Genomic DNA, 17483 nt, shown 5'->3' with positions numbered 1-17483 from the left:
TTTTTCAATTTCCATGCTTACTATGGGCACTAGCCACAAAAAAAATGATAAAAGTGGCTCCCATATAAAGTCATTTTATACTGAATGTTAGTTAGTTATCCATTGTAATACTTACTATGGAAGAGAAACACACTGTCTCTCTTCACTAGTATAGTTTTGCTTTGTTTTTTAAAGCTTTAAGGTAGCTGGCTCTGTAACACAGCATAAAATTTGAGATGAATTACCTAATCTTTATGAACACACTGTAGCAAAAATTAAAACTTTTAACATTTTACTGTCTTATAACTAATAATAAAAATAGTTATCTCTCCATTCAATCTTGGTAAGTTTAGAAAAATGAACAGCCATTAGGAAAATATTTGGGGAAGAAAATCAGCATGTGAGCTTTAGAAATTATGATGTTTTAAAGTAGAGTTTTATAGAATGTTTAAAAATTTACTTGCATTTTTGAAAACCAATCGTATTCAACTGATCCAGTTTTGTCTGGAATATTTGTCACCTTGCTAGTGAATGTGGCATCTTAGTTCACCAAATCCTATTCCTCTCTGCTAGTTAAAATATGATGCACCTGTAATGGCCTATTTGATTACAAGCATGGCATAAACACATAAGTATAACTGATTGAGAAAAGTGTTCGTAGAAAAATTTTTTCAGAGTGTTTAAGTGATAAGGAAAATGCTGTGTAGAAACATATTTTTTCATTTCGAGTAACTTTGAAGACAATGATTTATCACTGGTATTCTTAATTTAATATGATACTGAATTTACTAGCACAAGCTAATTGATCAAGGTTTTTTTTACCTCCTTGGGATGAGACTTAATTACATCGTCCATTAAATAATATTAGAATTGAAATCTTCAATTCTGTTATGCATTAGAATCTTGTGACATGCCAGTATTTGAGAATGCCAAAGCCAAAAGCAGTGGCACGTGGTTTAAACTCAATGACAAGTTGGACTATGAATGCCACGATGGATACGAAAGCCAAGACGGGCGCGCAGGTTCAATAGTGTGTGGTAACGATGGTTGGTCTCATAAACCAGTATGTTATGGTAAGTACCATTTTTCCAGGTATTTTTTTTTTCAGGACTAACAAAATTAACAAAACGTGTTTAAGATATCCCAATTTGAACAAATTTGCATTATTTAAAGTCATTTTGGGGGCATCTGGGTCGCTCAGTGGGTTAACCTCAGACTTTGGCTCAGGTCCTGATCTCACAGTTCTCGGGTGTAAGCCCCATGTGGGGCTCTATGCTGACAGTTCAGAGCCTGAAGCCTGCTTCAGATTCTGTGTCTCACTCTCTCTCTCCACCCCTCCCACTCACACTCTGTCTCTCTCTCTCTCAAAAACAAATAATCATCTAAAAATAATTAATTAATTAATTAAGTTTTAAGAAGTCATCATTGGGGGCGCCTGGGTGGCGCAGTCGGTTGAGCGTCCGACTTCAGCCAGGTCACGATCTCGTGGTCCGTGAGTTCGAGCCCCGCGTCAGGCTCTGGGCTGATGGCTCGGAGCCTGGAGCCTGTTTCCGATTCTGTGTCTCCCTCTCTCTCTGCCCCTCCCCCGTTCATGCTCTGTCTCTCTCTGTCCCAAAAATAAATTAAAAAAAAAAAAAAAGAAGTCATCATTAAAATCAAGGTGTCTTCTTCTGATTTACTGTAACCTGGGAGAAGAGGGCGTTTGAAAGCCCAAGGACCATTATCTCTCTTTAACACAGTGTTTCCTATGGGCCATATACATGATAGGTTTATAAACAAAGAATAATTTTGTTATTCTAAATGCAGGCTATCATATTATTTAAAACTGGGTTCTTTGAGTGTATGCTATAAGAAACCAAAATTGTAGTTTCTTACAATTTCCTCAGCTATTTTGCTCCTGAGTTTCTGCTTTTACACCTTCTGCCTTGAGTGTTAATTTCTGCAGACCCTGAGAGAAGCTCTTTATTTTAGGAATTTAGCTTATTTTTATTTGGGAATGTCACGAATGTCACAAACTTGACATTTTGAAGGGATAATTTTACACAAAATTATAATAAAATATAATTTGTTAATAGTATAAAGGTTTAATAAGAATAGATAATTGGGTATTATATAAATACTCAGGATGCCTAGAATATGCCTAACTATTTGGCTTTGAACATGGTTCCTTATTTTGTTTCATTTTTCAGTTTGATTTCTGTACTAATATACAGAATATAAATATATCAATATAAATTAAGCTATTTTAATAGTTTCTTAGAAACTGTTAGAAATGTCTCCTAGTGTTCTGGTTGTCCAATTATATTTACATTAAACAAAATACTAATCTTATTTGAGTGCAATTTTAAAAATGTAGCATCAGGGTTGTTTTTTTTTAATGTGAAAGAATATGTTTCTGTTTTGGGAGTACAAAATAATATAGCATTTATTTTATAAATGTCAGTTATAAAATCAGATCCAGTGCAAGCAAGTTAACCTTCCAAATACATTTTCAGGGTACATATGTTGCTCTTCAATGCCTTAATATTTCTCAGGGTCCCCTATGAATTTAGAGGGCGTAGAAAACCTAATATGTAAAATTTTCTGTGGCTCCTCTGTATAAGCAGTACCCAGCACCTCATTTTTATACGACACATATAAAATTTACTTTGCCAATGATTAATTTTATATTCTCACCAAATTATTTGAACATTTTTATAGAAATAGAATGCAAGATTCCTGAAATAGAAGATAACTTAAATACTCAGCCCAAAAAAGACAAATATAAAGTCGGAGATGTGTTGAAATTCTTCTGCAGACAAAGACTTAAAAGAGTTGGACCAGATTCAGTTCAGTGTTACGACTTTGGATGGTCCCCTAATCTTCCAACGTGTAAAGGTGAATATTTATCTTCTAATTGCTACAACAAGAAATAGGATTTTTGAAACCAACATTTTTATGTTTTTGTTTCTCTCACGCTTAATTTTCTGTTGGCTTCAAGTGTGTGTGTCTGTAATCTAATTCATTAAGCCAGGACATGTGTTGGGTAGTAGATATCTCAGATTTTCTTATTTAAGAAGAAAATCTCCACTTGTTTCTTGAAATATGTAGTGGTAAAAGGCGAAAGATTTACACGATCTGAAGAGAAACCAGAGTATGAAGTATGTAGTGGTAATAGCCATAGATACATACATATGTTATGCCTTAATGTTTGTTACTTTTCCTTTTGACTACAATTCCACTGTTAATATTGGACACTTGGTATGGCATGGGCCTTCCCTCAACCTTCATCGAGTGTCTAAACAATATTCAAACAATGTATAGTTAATTCAGTCCATTCAATCACATGTATGTCTTAACCAAAGTTAAAATATGTTGATAAAATGCTAGCCTCAAATGATGACATTTTTTTCAAACAGTTTTGATAAACTTTTTCCATGGCATATGAATATTGTTAACATTTACGTGACCATATTTATTAATTGGTTTGCATACATCTTTAGAATATCTAGATTATTAAACATGTTTTCTGGGTTTCAATACTTCCAATATACTAGTTCAGTGTAATTAACAGTACTGGGTTGCGGTGCCTGGGTGGCTCAGTTGGTTGAGCATCTGAATCCTGATTTCAGCTCAGGTCATGATCCCTGGGTCATGGGATCGAGCCCCATGTCGGGTTCCATGCTGAACATATAGAGCCTGCTTAAGATTCTCACTCCCTCTCTTTCTCCTCTCCCCTCTTATCTTCTGTCTCTCTTTCTAAAATAATAATTTTGAAAAAAGAACTGGGGAACATGTTTCTCGTTTAAATACTATTTGTTTTTCATTGCTTAAGAAGGCTATAATAAAGTATATTATAAATAATATAAATTATTTAAAGAAAAAACTCTCCATTTTATTGTTTTTTAAGTTGTGAAATAGGTAATTTGATCATTATTTACACATTATTTCTCCTGTAGAGCAAGCAAAACAGTGTTCTCCACCTCCTCAACTCCTTAACGGGAAAGTTAAAGAAACACAGAAAGAAAACTATGAACACAACGATTTGGTGGAATATGTGTGCAATCCTAGATTTCTGATGAAGGGTTTTAATAAAATTCAGTGTGTTGATGGACGGTGGACAGACTTGCCTATTTGTATTGGTAATGTATAAAATATATTCATATTTAAAATAAACCAACCTTTTATATTTATAGAAACACATAAATTATATTTTATAAGTAAACATATTTTTCTGAAATTTTCACAGAGGTGGAGACTACATGTGGAGATATACCAGAACTTAATTATGGCTACGCTGTTCAGACTTCTAACCCTCCCTATCACCATGGAGATTCAGTGGAGTTCAATTGCAGAGAAGGATTCACAATGATTGGACAGAAATCAATTACATGTATAAGTGGATCGTGGACCCAACTTCCTTAGTGCATTGGTGAGAAGACACTTCTCAAATAGACGGTCAATGAAATGTAATATTTTTATTGTACAAACTGTATTTGCAAACATAGTTTTGACATTTAGATATATGCTTGAAAATGTCAGGTCTTAAATTATAATGATTGCTTATCGTCTACAAAGGAAAAATATAAACTAGCAAGAGAGTCTGATCACCCTTTCTATCCCTGAAATTAACATGGTTTTTAAGTGTGAAGCTAAATTTTACTTACAGTTATTCATATGATTTAAATCTGAGTATTAATCGCCAGGAAAATAGAAGCATATTTGCATAAATCCCATTTTCGTTTTACGCGGCACTCTTGTTTTCAGGCCCTGGAAAACAGACAGTGTCAAGAAAGTGCCCACTTGCTACATCCCTATAGGAATCTTGCCTCTCTCAAAGCTTCTAAGGATTTCCCAGTCTGTTTCAAATGCGGCAGCAAGCATTTAATGTGCCAAAGGGTGGGTGAGCTGCAGACCCTCTGGGTTCGCAGTATAAGTCAGTCAAAGGAGGCAGTCAGGGTGGGGCCAGGAAACAAACCTGATTGTTGGACTTCACTCTGGTTGATGTACGTGCATCATCCTGACCTTTGGATGACCAAGTCTTTGATGACTAGCTGAGAAAATATTGGGGGCCCTTTTCCTTTTTCCCTTGGAATGAGTTCTTTCCTACAGTTTTCTTGGGTCCTACATTCAAAGAGAGTCCTGGATGTCCAATCTTACTTATTCACCAGATGTCTAGGCATTAATTGTTCCAAGGAGAAGGTAGGGCTTAGGCTCATGTTCCATGAGAGCAGAGATTGACACCTGTTTTGTTCACGATGTATTCCCAATATACAAAGGACTGGTGAACATACAGCAGACATGAAATAGGAGTTTGTTGAATGAACCATTAGGTTTTGTTGCTTTTTAATCCTTACATTTTTGCTAGACACATTCCCATGAGAAGTATTGCCAGTCCTTCAAGACCAAATTTCATCTTTGTCCTCTTCTATCTCCACAAACGATTTCCCCTCATTTTATATGGGGGAAAACCCAAGGTTGTAACAGGCATGAAAACTCTCAACTTTTCACTCTTATACTAAAACATCTATTTCATTTATTAGTCTTTTTAGATCTCAGAGTTTGCCTTTCCAAGGTTAATCTTCGACCTATCTTCAAGTTTACCATAATCCACTTTTAACTATCATAGACCTTACTCCAATTTTCTCCTCTCAGTGTTGATTTTGTACCTCTAGCTAGTCTAGCTTTTCACTCTTCTCAAAATGTTTATTTTCTCGTAAGAATCAAGGGAATTCTTTCAGAAACCAGTCAATCATAGGACCATGACAACACCCACTACCACTCCTTTTGACTATGGGTGAGTTACTATCACCTGAAGAAAACCTTGTTTTCTCTTCCTCAACACTGAGGACAAGCCCTAAAACCAGAATTTATTTTCAGCCTCTAGTGTGTTTTGAATTATTCCCCCTTGTTTTATTTTTTATTGTATTACAAAATCATTACTTCTTTGGGCACTTATTAAAAAATCCAAAGACCTACATCAATTGATATTTTATCAACTTGACAGAGTACTCCGGGCTGCATTGAATTTTTGAAGTATGTAGTTGTATAAAAAGTTGTTATACTCGTATTGGAGTCAACAAAATTGACTCTTACAATATTATTGAATTATAGCTTGACCTGATGTACAAAATAGTTTTTCAAAGATTGGAAGAGTATATACAGTAAGCAGGTTGTGACTTGAAGCACCCAATTTCTTAGTCCAAGTATTTGTCCCATTTTAGTGATCATGCAAAAGATCTGCTTAAGTGTTCTCATTTTACATAATACATCTTAGATGTGTTTATTAAATTACCCTAAGTGAAGGGGCACCTGGGTGGCTCAGTCAGTTAAGCATCCGACTTTGGCTCAGGTCATGATCTCACGGTCGGTGAGTTCAAGCCCCACAAAGCGTCAGGCTTTGTGCTGACAGCTCAGAGCCTGGAGCCTGTTTCAGATTCTGTGTCTCACTCTCTCTCTGACCCTCCCCCGTTCATGCTGTCTCTCCCTGTCTCAAAAATAAATAAACATTAAAAAAAATTGTTTTTTAAATATTACCCTAAGTGAAAAAATATATTCATTTTTCTGAAACACGATATTTAAACTATCAGCTTCATATATTCTATTTCCACAAATAGGAGACCAAATTTAACCAGGTGATGACTGTTCAGTGTGTAAATCATCCAAAAAAGTGAGCCTCTTAATTCTTTTCTAATCCCCAACATGCAGACTGTATTTATGGCAGACCTTTTCTCTGAAATTTCAAAGAATGGATGTGGGACTTATGTTCAGACATAATAAGTAGCCCATCACATGCAATATGATCAGGAATGACTTGGTTGGTGGGACTTATGGGCATAAATTCTAATTTCGATATACTATTGAGTCTAAGCTATTGTTCTGAATTAACTGCTTTGATTCTTATAAGTAGTCTTTTCAAGGCAATATTTTCATTTTCTAGCAACAGATGAACTTCAGAAGTGTAAATACAGCTTAACTAAACGTGAGCCAAATCCATTATATGAGATCGAATTTGATCATAATGAGAACATAAGTTACAAATGTAGAGGAAAATTAGAACAGAAACACTCAACGTGCATAAATGGAAGATGGGATCCTGAACTAACCTGCACAGGTAAGCTCTTGTTTATAGTACTTTCAAAATCTTATTCTGTTTCTTCCGAACTTGCCAAAGCAGTATTTGGGCATCTTTTAAACATGTCTAGCTATTTATTATTACAAATAACTTTGAAGCCGGAGGGGAATTTAGAAACTAACCACAACATCATTTCTAGATATTAAGTGCATCAGTGCTTCAGTCCCCTATAAAACAACCCACCCAGAAACTTGATGGCCTCAAATTAACGCCCGGTCGGGTATCTTTAAGAAATAGTGATTTGGTTTTCTTTGAGGCTGAGGAGAGCACAAAGATGGCATCCCCTGGTCCACGTTCCCTGAGGGCACCTCGGTGGCCCCCAGATGTGCGGCAAATCTCAAGTCCACCCCTCAGGCTACCGGTCTAAGACAGATAATTAGGCTTTTTCCCCAGAAAGTCTGGGCTGTGTTTCAGGCTGCTTTGTGGTGCCCCGGAGGTAGTGGCCCACCAAGAGTTATCTCTCGGATTGTTGTAGTGCGTTGCAGGCCCCAGAAATGCAAGCCCCTCTGGCCACTAGAGCCTGGGGATCAAGGAGTGTGCCCTCTGTGGGCTGAGCATGCTGGCCAGCTTTAGCGAGGCAGCAGAATGCAGGGCTGGGGCCCGCTCGCCGGCTTTGATGAAGCCACAGGAGAGCCCTGGGCTGGAGTGCACCCACTGGTGCCATCAAGGTAGAGGGAAAGTGCAGACATGGCACCTGCCGGAGATTTAGTTGCCAGACCAACCTCTGGTAAAATGTATCAAGAGGAAGTAGAAATTAAGATTATTAGGACAAAAATGCTTAAACAAGCAGATATAGAAGAGAATAAATCCTTGAGAATACATTGAAAAAATATGCCAAGATAATGAAAACAGAAATAAGAAAAAAACTTTTGATTAAATATAAAATACTCCTGCATCTGTCTAAAGATATAAATAGAAAATATGACCATATTAGTCAGCATGAATGAATTCTATTCCGTCAACAATTTCTCTGAATTGAATACAAAGTGTCAGATAATTGGAAGGACTCAGGAGACTTCCCAATGTACAGTCACATAAGGTCTTTAACGAAATAAACGCATGGCAGGAGAAAGCAAAACGTAGGTATCATAGAGAGGTCCAAAAGCCTCCAGGGTTAGCCGTCCAGAGTCTTCCCTCAGTGGAACAGGACATCTTTGTCTCCAGGTTATGAACTGCCACGATACATGTGAGGTATCTCTGCTTTATGGGAGCTCAAACTCAAGTTTGCAAGGGAATCTTGTATACCTTGCTGGTCATAGACCTAAAGTCAGGCTGTCTAATCCGTTAAACAGGGTGCATTTCATCATCTGTGTATCTCTAAACAGTGTCGGCAACCTAGTCAACAGTATCTCCAGAGAGTTTTGAACTTCAAACGACACACTGTTAATCACTAGTGACCGTATCTAATTCATGTCTTGGCCAGGAACCTGTATCAAATAATTGATTAACTACATGTAATTCTTCCTGTGGCTGATTATTTTCCATTCCGCATCTTATACGGGTTTTAATGCAATCACAATACATTTGATTATAGATAGCTGTAAAAAGATCCTAATATCAGTATTTATTTCGTGCCTGTTACTGAGTGGATGATTCAGTTAGTACATCGTAATGGTTAGAAATAATTAAAAGAAGTTTTACATAAATTATGCACGATTTATCACAGAAGGAATAAAAGGAAGATACTACCATTAAGACCACGTGTGATGTATTAAAGCGCTCTACAAGCTGAAGAGAGAGCATCACATATTTAAGCATAACCTTATTATTTGATCGTTTATGATACATTATTATTGGGCTTTCTCTTTAGTATTTTTAACTTGTGATTTTCATCACGAAATCTAATTTTCATATTTGTAGAAGTACAAATGCAGTCATGCCCACCTCCACCTCAGATTCCCAATGCTCACAATATGGCAACGACGGTAAATTACCAGGATGGAGAAAAAGTATCTGTTGTCTGTCAAGACAATTCTATAATTCAGGATGCAGAGGAAATCGTGTGCAAGGATGGAAGATGGCAGTCAGTACCACACTGCGTTGGTCAGTAATGCATAACTTGCTTTGTAACATTCTTTCAAATGAGGTTAATACTCCCCTGTGCTTTGTGTAAATGAACAAGATAAGGACCTTTCTGTCTATCTATTTCACTTTATCTTGAAACAGTAAATTGCAATCTAAGTATACAAATCAAACGGCATTCTTTCACTTCTATGAAAGAAACAGACAAAAACTTTGGGTTACTGTGTAAATACCATAGAAAATTTGTTTGTGCCTATTTCACTCATGATGAACAGGACAAGAATGTGGGGCAGAGTGAACAAGTAGATACTACTGTAGATTTGATGGAGACATGAGCTTGCAAATTCCAGATGTTTTTTAGTTTTTCAGTAATGTAATTTTTCAGATTATCCTTATTTTAAAACCTCACCTAGTATTTGATTACATTTTTCAATTTAAATATTGATCTCTGTTCTTTATACAGAAAAAAGCCCATGTCCTCAACCACCTCAGATAGAACATGGAACCATTAAATCGTGTCAGTTTTCAGAAGAGATGGACAAAACATTGAAACCTGAGGTTTATGTACATGGCAGCAAATTAAATTACATTTGCGAGGATGGTTTCAGGATATCTGGAAAAGATGAGATAACGTGCCACATAGGAAAATGGAGTTCTCCACCTCGGTGTGTAGGTGAGGACAGTATGCACACCACAATTCTATTTTCGATATAATCCATTAAGCATTATCAATTGTCATCAAATTCGTGAGAAAGAATCCTTTAGGTTTCTAAATATATAGAATCACTTACAGCTAAATATCTAAAATCATTTATATATTTATGTACTTTACCAACAATCTTTGCATCATCAAGTCTATCCTCTTTGTGTTAATTTCATTGACTCATTACAGACTCACTTTGAATTCTGGCAATTGTTTAATGAAAACTAGATGTGTAGCACAATTAAGTTAAACCTACCTGTTCATATTCCTTTCCCATGTATAGAACTTGTTCTGTTTGCTTTGCCATGAGTTTTTTTTTTTTAATTTGTTTTCTCTTTCCTGTAATGTCATTTCTAAGTTCTTACAATATATAGTACTTAAGATGATTACTTCTCAATGCTCTTCTTTTTATTATTCACTATTGGTTTGAGAAACACTGATGGTCTCTTTCATAAATATATTGAAATTTTTATTATTTTTATTTTTTAAGTTTTAGTTTCAATTCCAATTAGTTAACATGCAGTGTAATCTTAGTTTCACGTGTAGAATATGGTGATTCAGCACTTCAATACAACACCTGATGGTCAAAACAAGTGTTCTCCTTTATCTCCATCACCTATTAAACCCATCCTCCCACCCACCTCCCTTCTGGTAACCACATTGTTCTCTATAATTAAGAGTCTGTTTCTTGGTTTGCCTCTCTCTCTTTCCCCCTTTTGCTCATTTGTTTTGTTTCTGAACTTCCACATGTGTGTGTGTATAATCATGTTATTTGTCTTTCTCTGACTTATTTCACTTAGCATTATACTCTCTAGCTCCATCTGTGTCATTACCAATCACAAGATTTCATTCTTTTTATGGCTGAATAATATTCCGTTGTATATATATACCACCTCTTCTTTCTCCATTCATCTATCAATCGACACTTGAGCTGCTTCCATATCTCAGCTGTTGTAAATAATGCTGCTATAAACATCAAGGTACATGTATCCATTTGAAGTAGTATTTTTGTATTCTTTGGGTAAATATCTAGTAGTGCAATTGTTGGATCTAGTTCTATGGTTTAACTTTTCGAGGAATCACCATACTGTTTTTCCAGAGTGGCTGCACCAGTTGGCATTCCCACAGCAACAGTGAAAGATGGTTTTCCTTTCTCCACATCGTCGCCAACACCTGTTGTTTCTTGTGTGTTGATTTTTGCCTATCTGACAAGTGTGAGGTGATATCTCTTTGCAGTTTTGAATTGCACTTCCAGGATAATCAATGTGATGTTGAGCATCTCTTTATGTGTCTGTTGGCTGTCTGTATGTCTTCTTTGGATATATGTCTGTTCATGCCTTCTGCCCATTTTAATCGGGTTACTTTCTTCGGATGTTGAGTTTTATAAGGTCTTTATATGTTTTGGTTCCTAACCCTTTATCAGCTATGTCATTTGCAAATATCTTCTCCCTTTCCGTAGCTTGCCTTTTAGTTTTGTTGATTGTTTCCTTCACTGTACAGAAGTGTTTTATTTTGATGTAGTCCCGATAGTTTATTTTTGCTTTTGTTTCCCTTGCCTCAGGAAACATATCTAGAAAGAAGTCGCTACGGCCGATAATATATTGACATGTTTAGTTTCAAGCTCCTACTCAGGTTGCCAGCTGGATACACATCAGAATAATGATTTTAGGAAGCATTTGCACACCGTCTCTGTGATGTGATTACAGATCCTGTGTTATCATATTTTTCAAATAAAACTGCCAAATATGGAAACCCGTACATAAAATTAAATTTCAGATTTAGTAAAACATGGAGTCATTCTTTCTTTGTCTCCTTCTTTTTTTAGGACTTTCTTGTGCGCCACCACCCTTGATTCCACATGGTATTCTATCTCACGTATCAGACAGTTACCAATATGGAGAAGAAGTAACGTACAAATGCACCGAAGGTTTTGAGATTAATGGACCTGCATTCATAAGATGTATAGGAGGAAAATGGTCCCATCCACCAGAGTGCAAAAGTATAGTGTATTTAATTTTACTCTGCGATTGATAAATATTCTTAATTCAGAGCATAAATGGTACAAATATGAAACTAGGCAGTAATTCCAGAATTCAACAGGGTATCTCTGGGAAGCTGTGGATTCTAGTAGAGAATTAATAGCCGTAGTAATAATAAAAGTGTGACAGCATGAGCCAAATTCTTTCACTTTCATGTCACCGTGTGTGCACATTAGACCTCCTGTGATACACATCCTCAGACTTCTCATCTCTGTTCCGGTGTCACAGCTGGTCCCTGCTCACCAATCCCATCATTATTCAATTTACTGTTAGTCTGTCAGTTATCTCCTTGTATGTATATAGTTTTCTGAGATGTTTGACATGAATAAAGGTAACCGATTTTGACAGAGGTGAAAATACAAATACATACATAAGGCAGATGGCTTGTATGGGCAAGAAAGAATTTGAATGCAAGAAGTGTGATCTCAAGCATTACATGTATCCATATCTCTTCAGGCTTACGATGTCATCATCCCCATGTTATACTTTGATAAACATAGGACTGTTCAATATAATAAGCAAGACTTCTAACATATTTTTTCAAGGTATAAGAAAAATTTTGCAAGGTATTCATTGGTTCGATGTGTACCTATTATTCTACATTATACTTATTAGCCATTATGTATTTTAAAATATTTACTGAACAAGTACATATTCTTTTTCTTTCAGACACGGATTGTTTTAGCTTACCCGACTTCGGTAATGCCACACCCATAGGCCCGAAGAAGACGTTCTATAGGTCAGGAGAAAAAGTGACTTATAAATGTCCACATAATTACCTTTTGGATGGACCAAATACTATCCAGTGTATTAACAGCCAATGGATAGGAAAGCCAATGTGCAGAGGTACTTCAATGAAATTTTGAAACCTATTTGTCAAAATGTCTTCACTAATATAATATGCAATTCCTTCTAAGAGCACTTATGAAATGGACATGGGTTATTCTTTGAGGCCAGGTCGAAGAAGTTTATGTTTTAACATAAAGGGATATAATTGTGTACTCAGCGGTCAATCTGAAAGCCCAGTGGTTCTCAAACTGTGGTCTCTGGAAGAACAGAATCAGCATCTTCTGGGAAATGGTTAGAAACGCAAATGTGAATTCACAGGCTTGCTCAGACCTGTGGTGGCAAAAACTCTGGGGCTGCAACCCTGAAAGTGTCTTAACAATTCCCAAGGGATTCAGTGTATACTCCAGTCTAGGAGCCGTACCTATAGCCTGTTACGTTTACGTCCACCTGAATCTCACTGGTGAATTATACATTATGCATTGAAATGTCCTGAAGCGTTTGCAAGAAAGAATCATTGAAGGCTGTTTTTGTCAATTATACATTTATTTTTCTGTTATTTTGCCACTCATCTCCTGTTTGGACTCTCAGTTAATCATCTTTTTCCTTCAGCTCTGGTATTCTTCAAAGCGGGTTAATTCTTCATTTATTCTCTAAGGAAGTGGCTGCTGTGTTTATTTCTCTAAGGGCCTAAAATTACATTCATAAACAGGATAATTGCAAGCCAAATTCTGATGTCGAATAATGTTTTTATTTTGATTTTCTTGTGGTTTGTAAATTCATTTTGAAAATACATAATTTGGAAGAGTGATTTGACTAGACCCTAAGGGATATGTCCAGAAAAACTCTCAGTTTCATACAAGTTTAAGTCTTATAAAATAAAAGATATTGCTTTGTCTCCTTTTCTTCAATCTTATATGTAAATTTCTTAAAATTAGCAGCCTTTCGTGACAGATTAACTGTTGATTTAAAATCCTCTTAGAGATCTATTTGGAATCCCATTCGTTGATTTGCTACTCAAACTGATCATTGTGTTAGAGATGCGACTTTTTTTTCTTTCTATCCAGGTATTTCCTGTGGGAATCCACCCAGAGTGAAACATGCTATTATACTAGAAGAGATGCCTAAGTATCTTATCTGGTCAGAGGGCACGTCATGAATGCATCAAACCTTTTGACCTGGATGGGGCAGAAAAGTGATATGTTCAAATGGGAGCTGGACACAACCACCTCAGTGCCTAGTTAGAGTATCTTATTTCCTCCCCAAACTTTAGAGAATGTTTTAGGGACTAAATATGTTAACATAAATATATAATGTAGTAGTTATTATAGAATCATCTTTTAATCTTAAATGAAATGATGGTGCTTAAACTCCAATTTTTTCTTTTTGTGGACTGCGTAAGTGATATGACATATTTATTTTATGAAGGATTTGACCAGATTAGCACACCTGGAATCATGGAAAATTCTCTATCTTAAGCATTAAGACACTTGGTTGTTTCCTGAGGAATAAGTGTATTAAAGATACGTTGTGGACATTTGACAGCCCTATAAAAATTTCACTTGGAGACAGAATCAGCAGCTGGATTGTGATCATAGACTGGGATACAATTTTGGGCTACTTCAGCTTGTGGATTATATTTAAAGAAGGTTACTAGCTGAGTTCAACCTGGGAATTAGTGTATACAGAAGAAAAGGTCTAAGAACTTGGTCACAGGACACTCGCGTATTCAGAGTTTAGGAGAGAAGAGGAGCCAACAAAGCAGATACTGTATAGCCACCAGTTTTTCAAATCACCTTTTCCTGGCATTCATATTTCCCAGTCTTTTGCTTTGATCCCACCTACGTTTTTCATGTTTAAAGTGAGTTTCTTTTAGACGCCCTATGGTTGGATCTTGTTTATGTGTGCACTCTGCCATTTTAGTCTTTTCACTGAAGTATTTAACCCACTTACACTTAAAGTAATATTTGATAGATTAGGGGCTGTGCCAGGCATTTTATTTATTTTGTGTTCCCTGTATTTCACTCCCATTTGCTTTTCTTATTATCTATATGGACTTTTGGAACATTTTAAGATAACTTCCATTTTGGTATATCTGCATTGTTTGGGGGCATATCTCTTTGTATCATTTTATGAGTGGTTGCCCTAGGTATTAAGATCTACATAATAGCTTATCATTCCCTCCTGGTCTTGACATTTTACGACCTCACGTGAATGTGGAAACCATACTTCCATTTAGGTCCATTTACCCTCCCCACGTTTTGTTTTATTTTATTTTATTTTATTTTATTTTATTTTATTTTATTTTATTTTATTTTACTTTGTTTTATTTTATTTTATTTTATTTTATTTTATTTTATTTTAAGTAGGGTTCACATCCAGTGTGGAACCCAACGTGTGGCTTGAACTCACAACACCTGAGCTGATATCAAGGGTCAGGTACTTAACTCACTGAGCCCCAAGCACCCCTTACCCTCCCCACATTTTAAACATAAATGCCTTTTTTTTTCCTTAGTAAGCATAAATGTCTTTAGTGTTGCTTCTACTTATATTGAGCACTATAGGAAATGATACAATGTTGCCCAAACATCAAATACAACAAACTCCTTATGAAAAAGAGTCTATACTATTTACCCTTATTTTTCTCACTTCCCTTGTTCTTTCTTCCTGCATGAAGTCTCAGTCCTCCTTCTGTTATCTTTTCGGTGCTGTTTGAAGAATTCCTTTAGCAATTCTTTAAAGGTAGATCTGCTGGAGATATTTTCCCCGTTTTCCTTTGTCTCAGAACGTCTTAATTTCTCCCTTATATCCTAAGGATGGCATCACTGGATATAGCATTCGGGATGACAGTATCTTTTCTTCTAGCACTTGAAAAATGTTGTCACTTCTCTCTGGCTCGATGGACACAGATGAGAACCCCACGGACACTTGAACCCTTTTCCCTTAGAGGTTTGCCTAATTTCTGTGTAGCTGCTTTTGAGATTTTTCCTTTTCTTTAGTTTTCCTCAGTTTGATTATGATGTATCTTGGATTGAATTTCTTTAGGATTATCCTGTTTGGCTATTTCAATATGAATGTTTCTGCCTTGTGCCCACTTGGGAAATTTTCAGCCATTATTTTTGGAAGTCTCTTTTTTTTTTTTTTTTTCATCTGTAACCCCTTTTTTTCTCTTTCTGGTTGTCCATGCTTTACTATATACTCTTACTGGTCCCTGAGACCCGTCCACTTTTGTTTTCATGAAGTCTGTTTTCAAAGTGAGCAATCTGTATTGTATATTCAAATTGATTTATCCTTCTGTCATCTGTAATCCATGATAGAGCCCATCCAGTGAGGATTTTTAACAATCCATTATTATTTTTTTCTGTGCCATAATTCCCATTGGATTTTTAAAAGCCATCACTAAATAATTCCATTATCTGTGTCATTTAAGTGTTGCCATCTGTTGATTATCTTTTCTCTTTTGAGATTTTACTGGTCTTTGGTATGGTAAGTAATTTTCTCTCTCTTTAAAATTTTATTTTGAGAGAGCGAGCGAGAGAGTCCTCACACCAGCACACAGGCAGAGGAGGGGCAGAGTGAGAGCGAGAATCCCAAGCAGGATCCTCTCTGCCATCATAGACCCCAACACAGGGCTCGAACTCTTGAACTGTGGTATTATGACCTGAGCCAAAATCAAGAAGTGTTGGATGCTCAACCCACTGAGCTACCAGATGCCCCTATATTGAGTGATTTTCTTTTTTTTTTTTTATTTCTTTATTTATTTTGTAATTTACATCCAAGTCAGCATACAGTGCAACAGTGATTTCAGGAGCAGATTCCTTAATGCCCCTTATGCATTTAACCCAATTTAACCCAACTCCCTCCCACAACCCCTCCAGCAACCCTCAGTTTGTTCTCCATATTTATGAGTCTCTTCTGTTTGTCCCCCTCCCTGTTGTTATATTATTTTTGTTTCCCTTCCCTTACGTTAATCTGTTTTGTCTCTTAAAGTCCTCATAGGAGTGAAGTCATATGATATTTGTCTTTCTCTGACTAATTTCACTTAGCATAATACCCTCCAGTTCCATCCACGTAGTTGCAAATGGCAAGATTTCATTCATTTTGATTGCCAAGTAATACTCCATTGTATATATATACCACATCTTCTTTATCCATCCACCCATCGATGGACAATTGGGCTCTTTCCATTCTTTGGCTCTTAATTGATAGTGCTGCTATAAACATGGGGGTGCATGTGCCCCTGCAAAACAGCATACCTGTATCCCTTGGATAAATACCTAGTAGTGCAATTCCTGGATTGTAGTGTAGTTCTATTTTTAATTTTTTGAGGAACCTCCATACTGTTTTCCAGAGTGGCTGTACCAGTTTGCATTCCCACCAGCAGTGCAAAAGAAATCCTCTTTCTCCGCCTCCTCGCCAACATCTCTTGTTGCCTGAGTTGTTAATGTTAGCCATTCTGGCAGGTGTGTTTCCCTGATGATGAGTGATGTTGAGCGTTTTTTCATGTGCCGGTTGGCCATCTGGATGTCTTCTTTGGAGCAGTGTCTATTCATGTCTTTTGCCCATTTCTTCACTGCATTATTTGTTTCTTGGGTGTTGAGTTTGATAAGTTCTTTATAGATTTTTGGATACTAACCCTTTATCTGATAAGTCGTTTGCAAATATCTTCTCCCATTCTGTTGGTTGCCTTTTAGTTTTGCTGATTGTTTCCTTCGCTGTGAAGCAGCTTTTTATTTTGATGAAGTCTCAATAGTTCATTTTTGCTTTTGTTTCCCTTGCCTCCGGAGACACGTTGAGTAAGAAGTTGCTGTGGCCAAGGTTAAGGAGATTTTTGCTGCTT

The 17483-nt window shown here is 36.4% G+C and overlaps 1 protein-coding gene across 1 annotated transcript in view; it reads left to right on the top strand.

The window, feature by feature from the left end:
* LOC132674624 (complement factor H-like) overlaps positions 1–17483 on the top strand; it is a 43755-nt gene that overhangs the window by 22882 nt on the left and 3390 nt on the right. The window contains 9 exon segments of the mRNA XM_078441387.2: positions 879–1052; positions 2680–2856; positions 3918–4100; positions 4208–4390; positions 6899–7072; positions 8954–9136; positions 9579–9788; positions 11644–11817; positions 12527–12703. Of these exon segments, the coding sequence (XP_078297513.1) occupies positions 879–1052; positions 2680–2856; positions 3918–4100; positions 4208–4390; positions 6899–7072; positions 8954–9136; positions 9579–9788; positions 11644–11817; positions 12527–12703 (1635 nt within the window).

Source organism: Panthera onca, chromosome F1 (genome assembly GCF_046562875.1).
Source record: "Panthera onca isolate mPanOnc1 chromosome F1, mPanOnc1 haplotype 2, whole genome shotgun sequence".
Taxonomy (NCBI): Eukaryota; Metazoa; Chordata; class Mammalia; order Carnivora; family Felidae; genus Panthera; species Panthera onca.
Note: the sequence above shows the minus strand (reverse complement) of the source record. Positions and strands in the feature narration are given on the sequence as shown.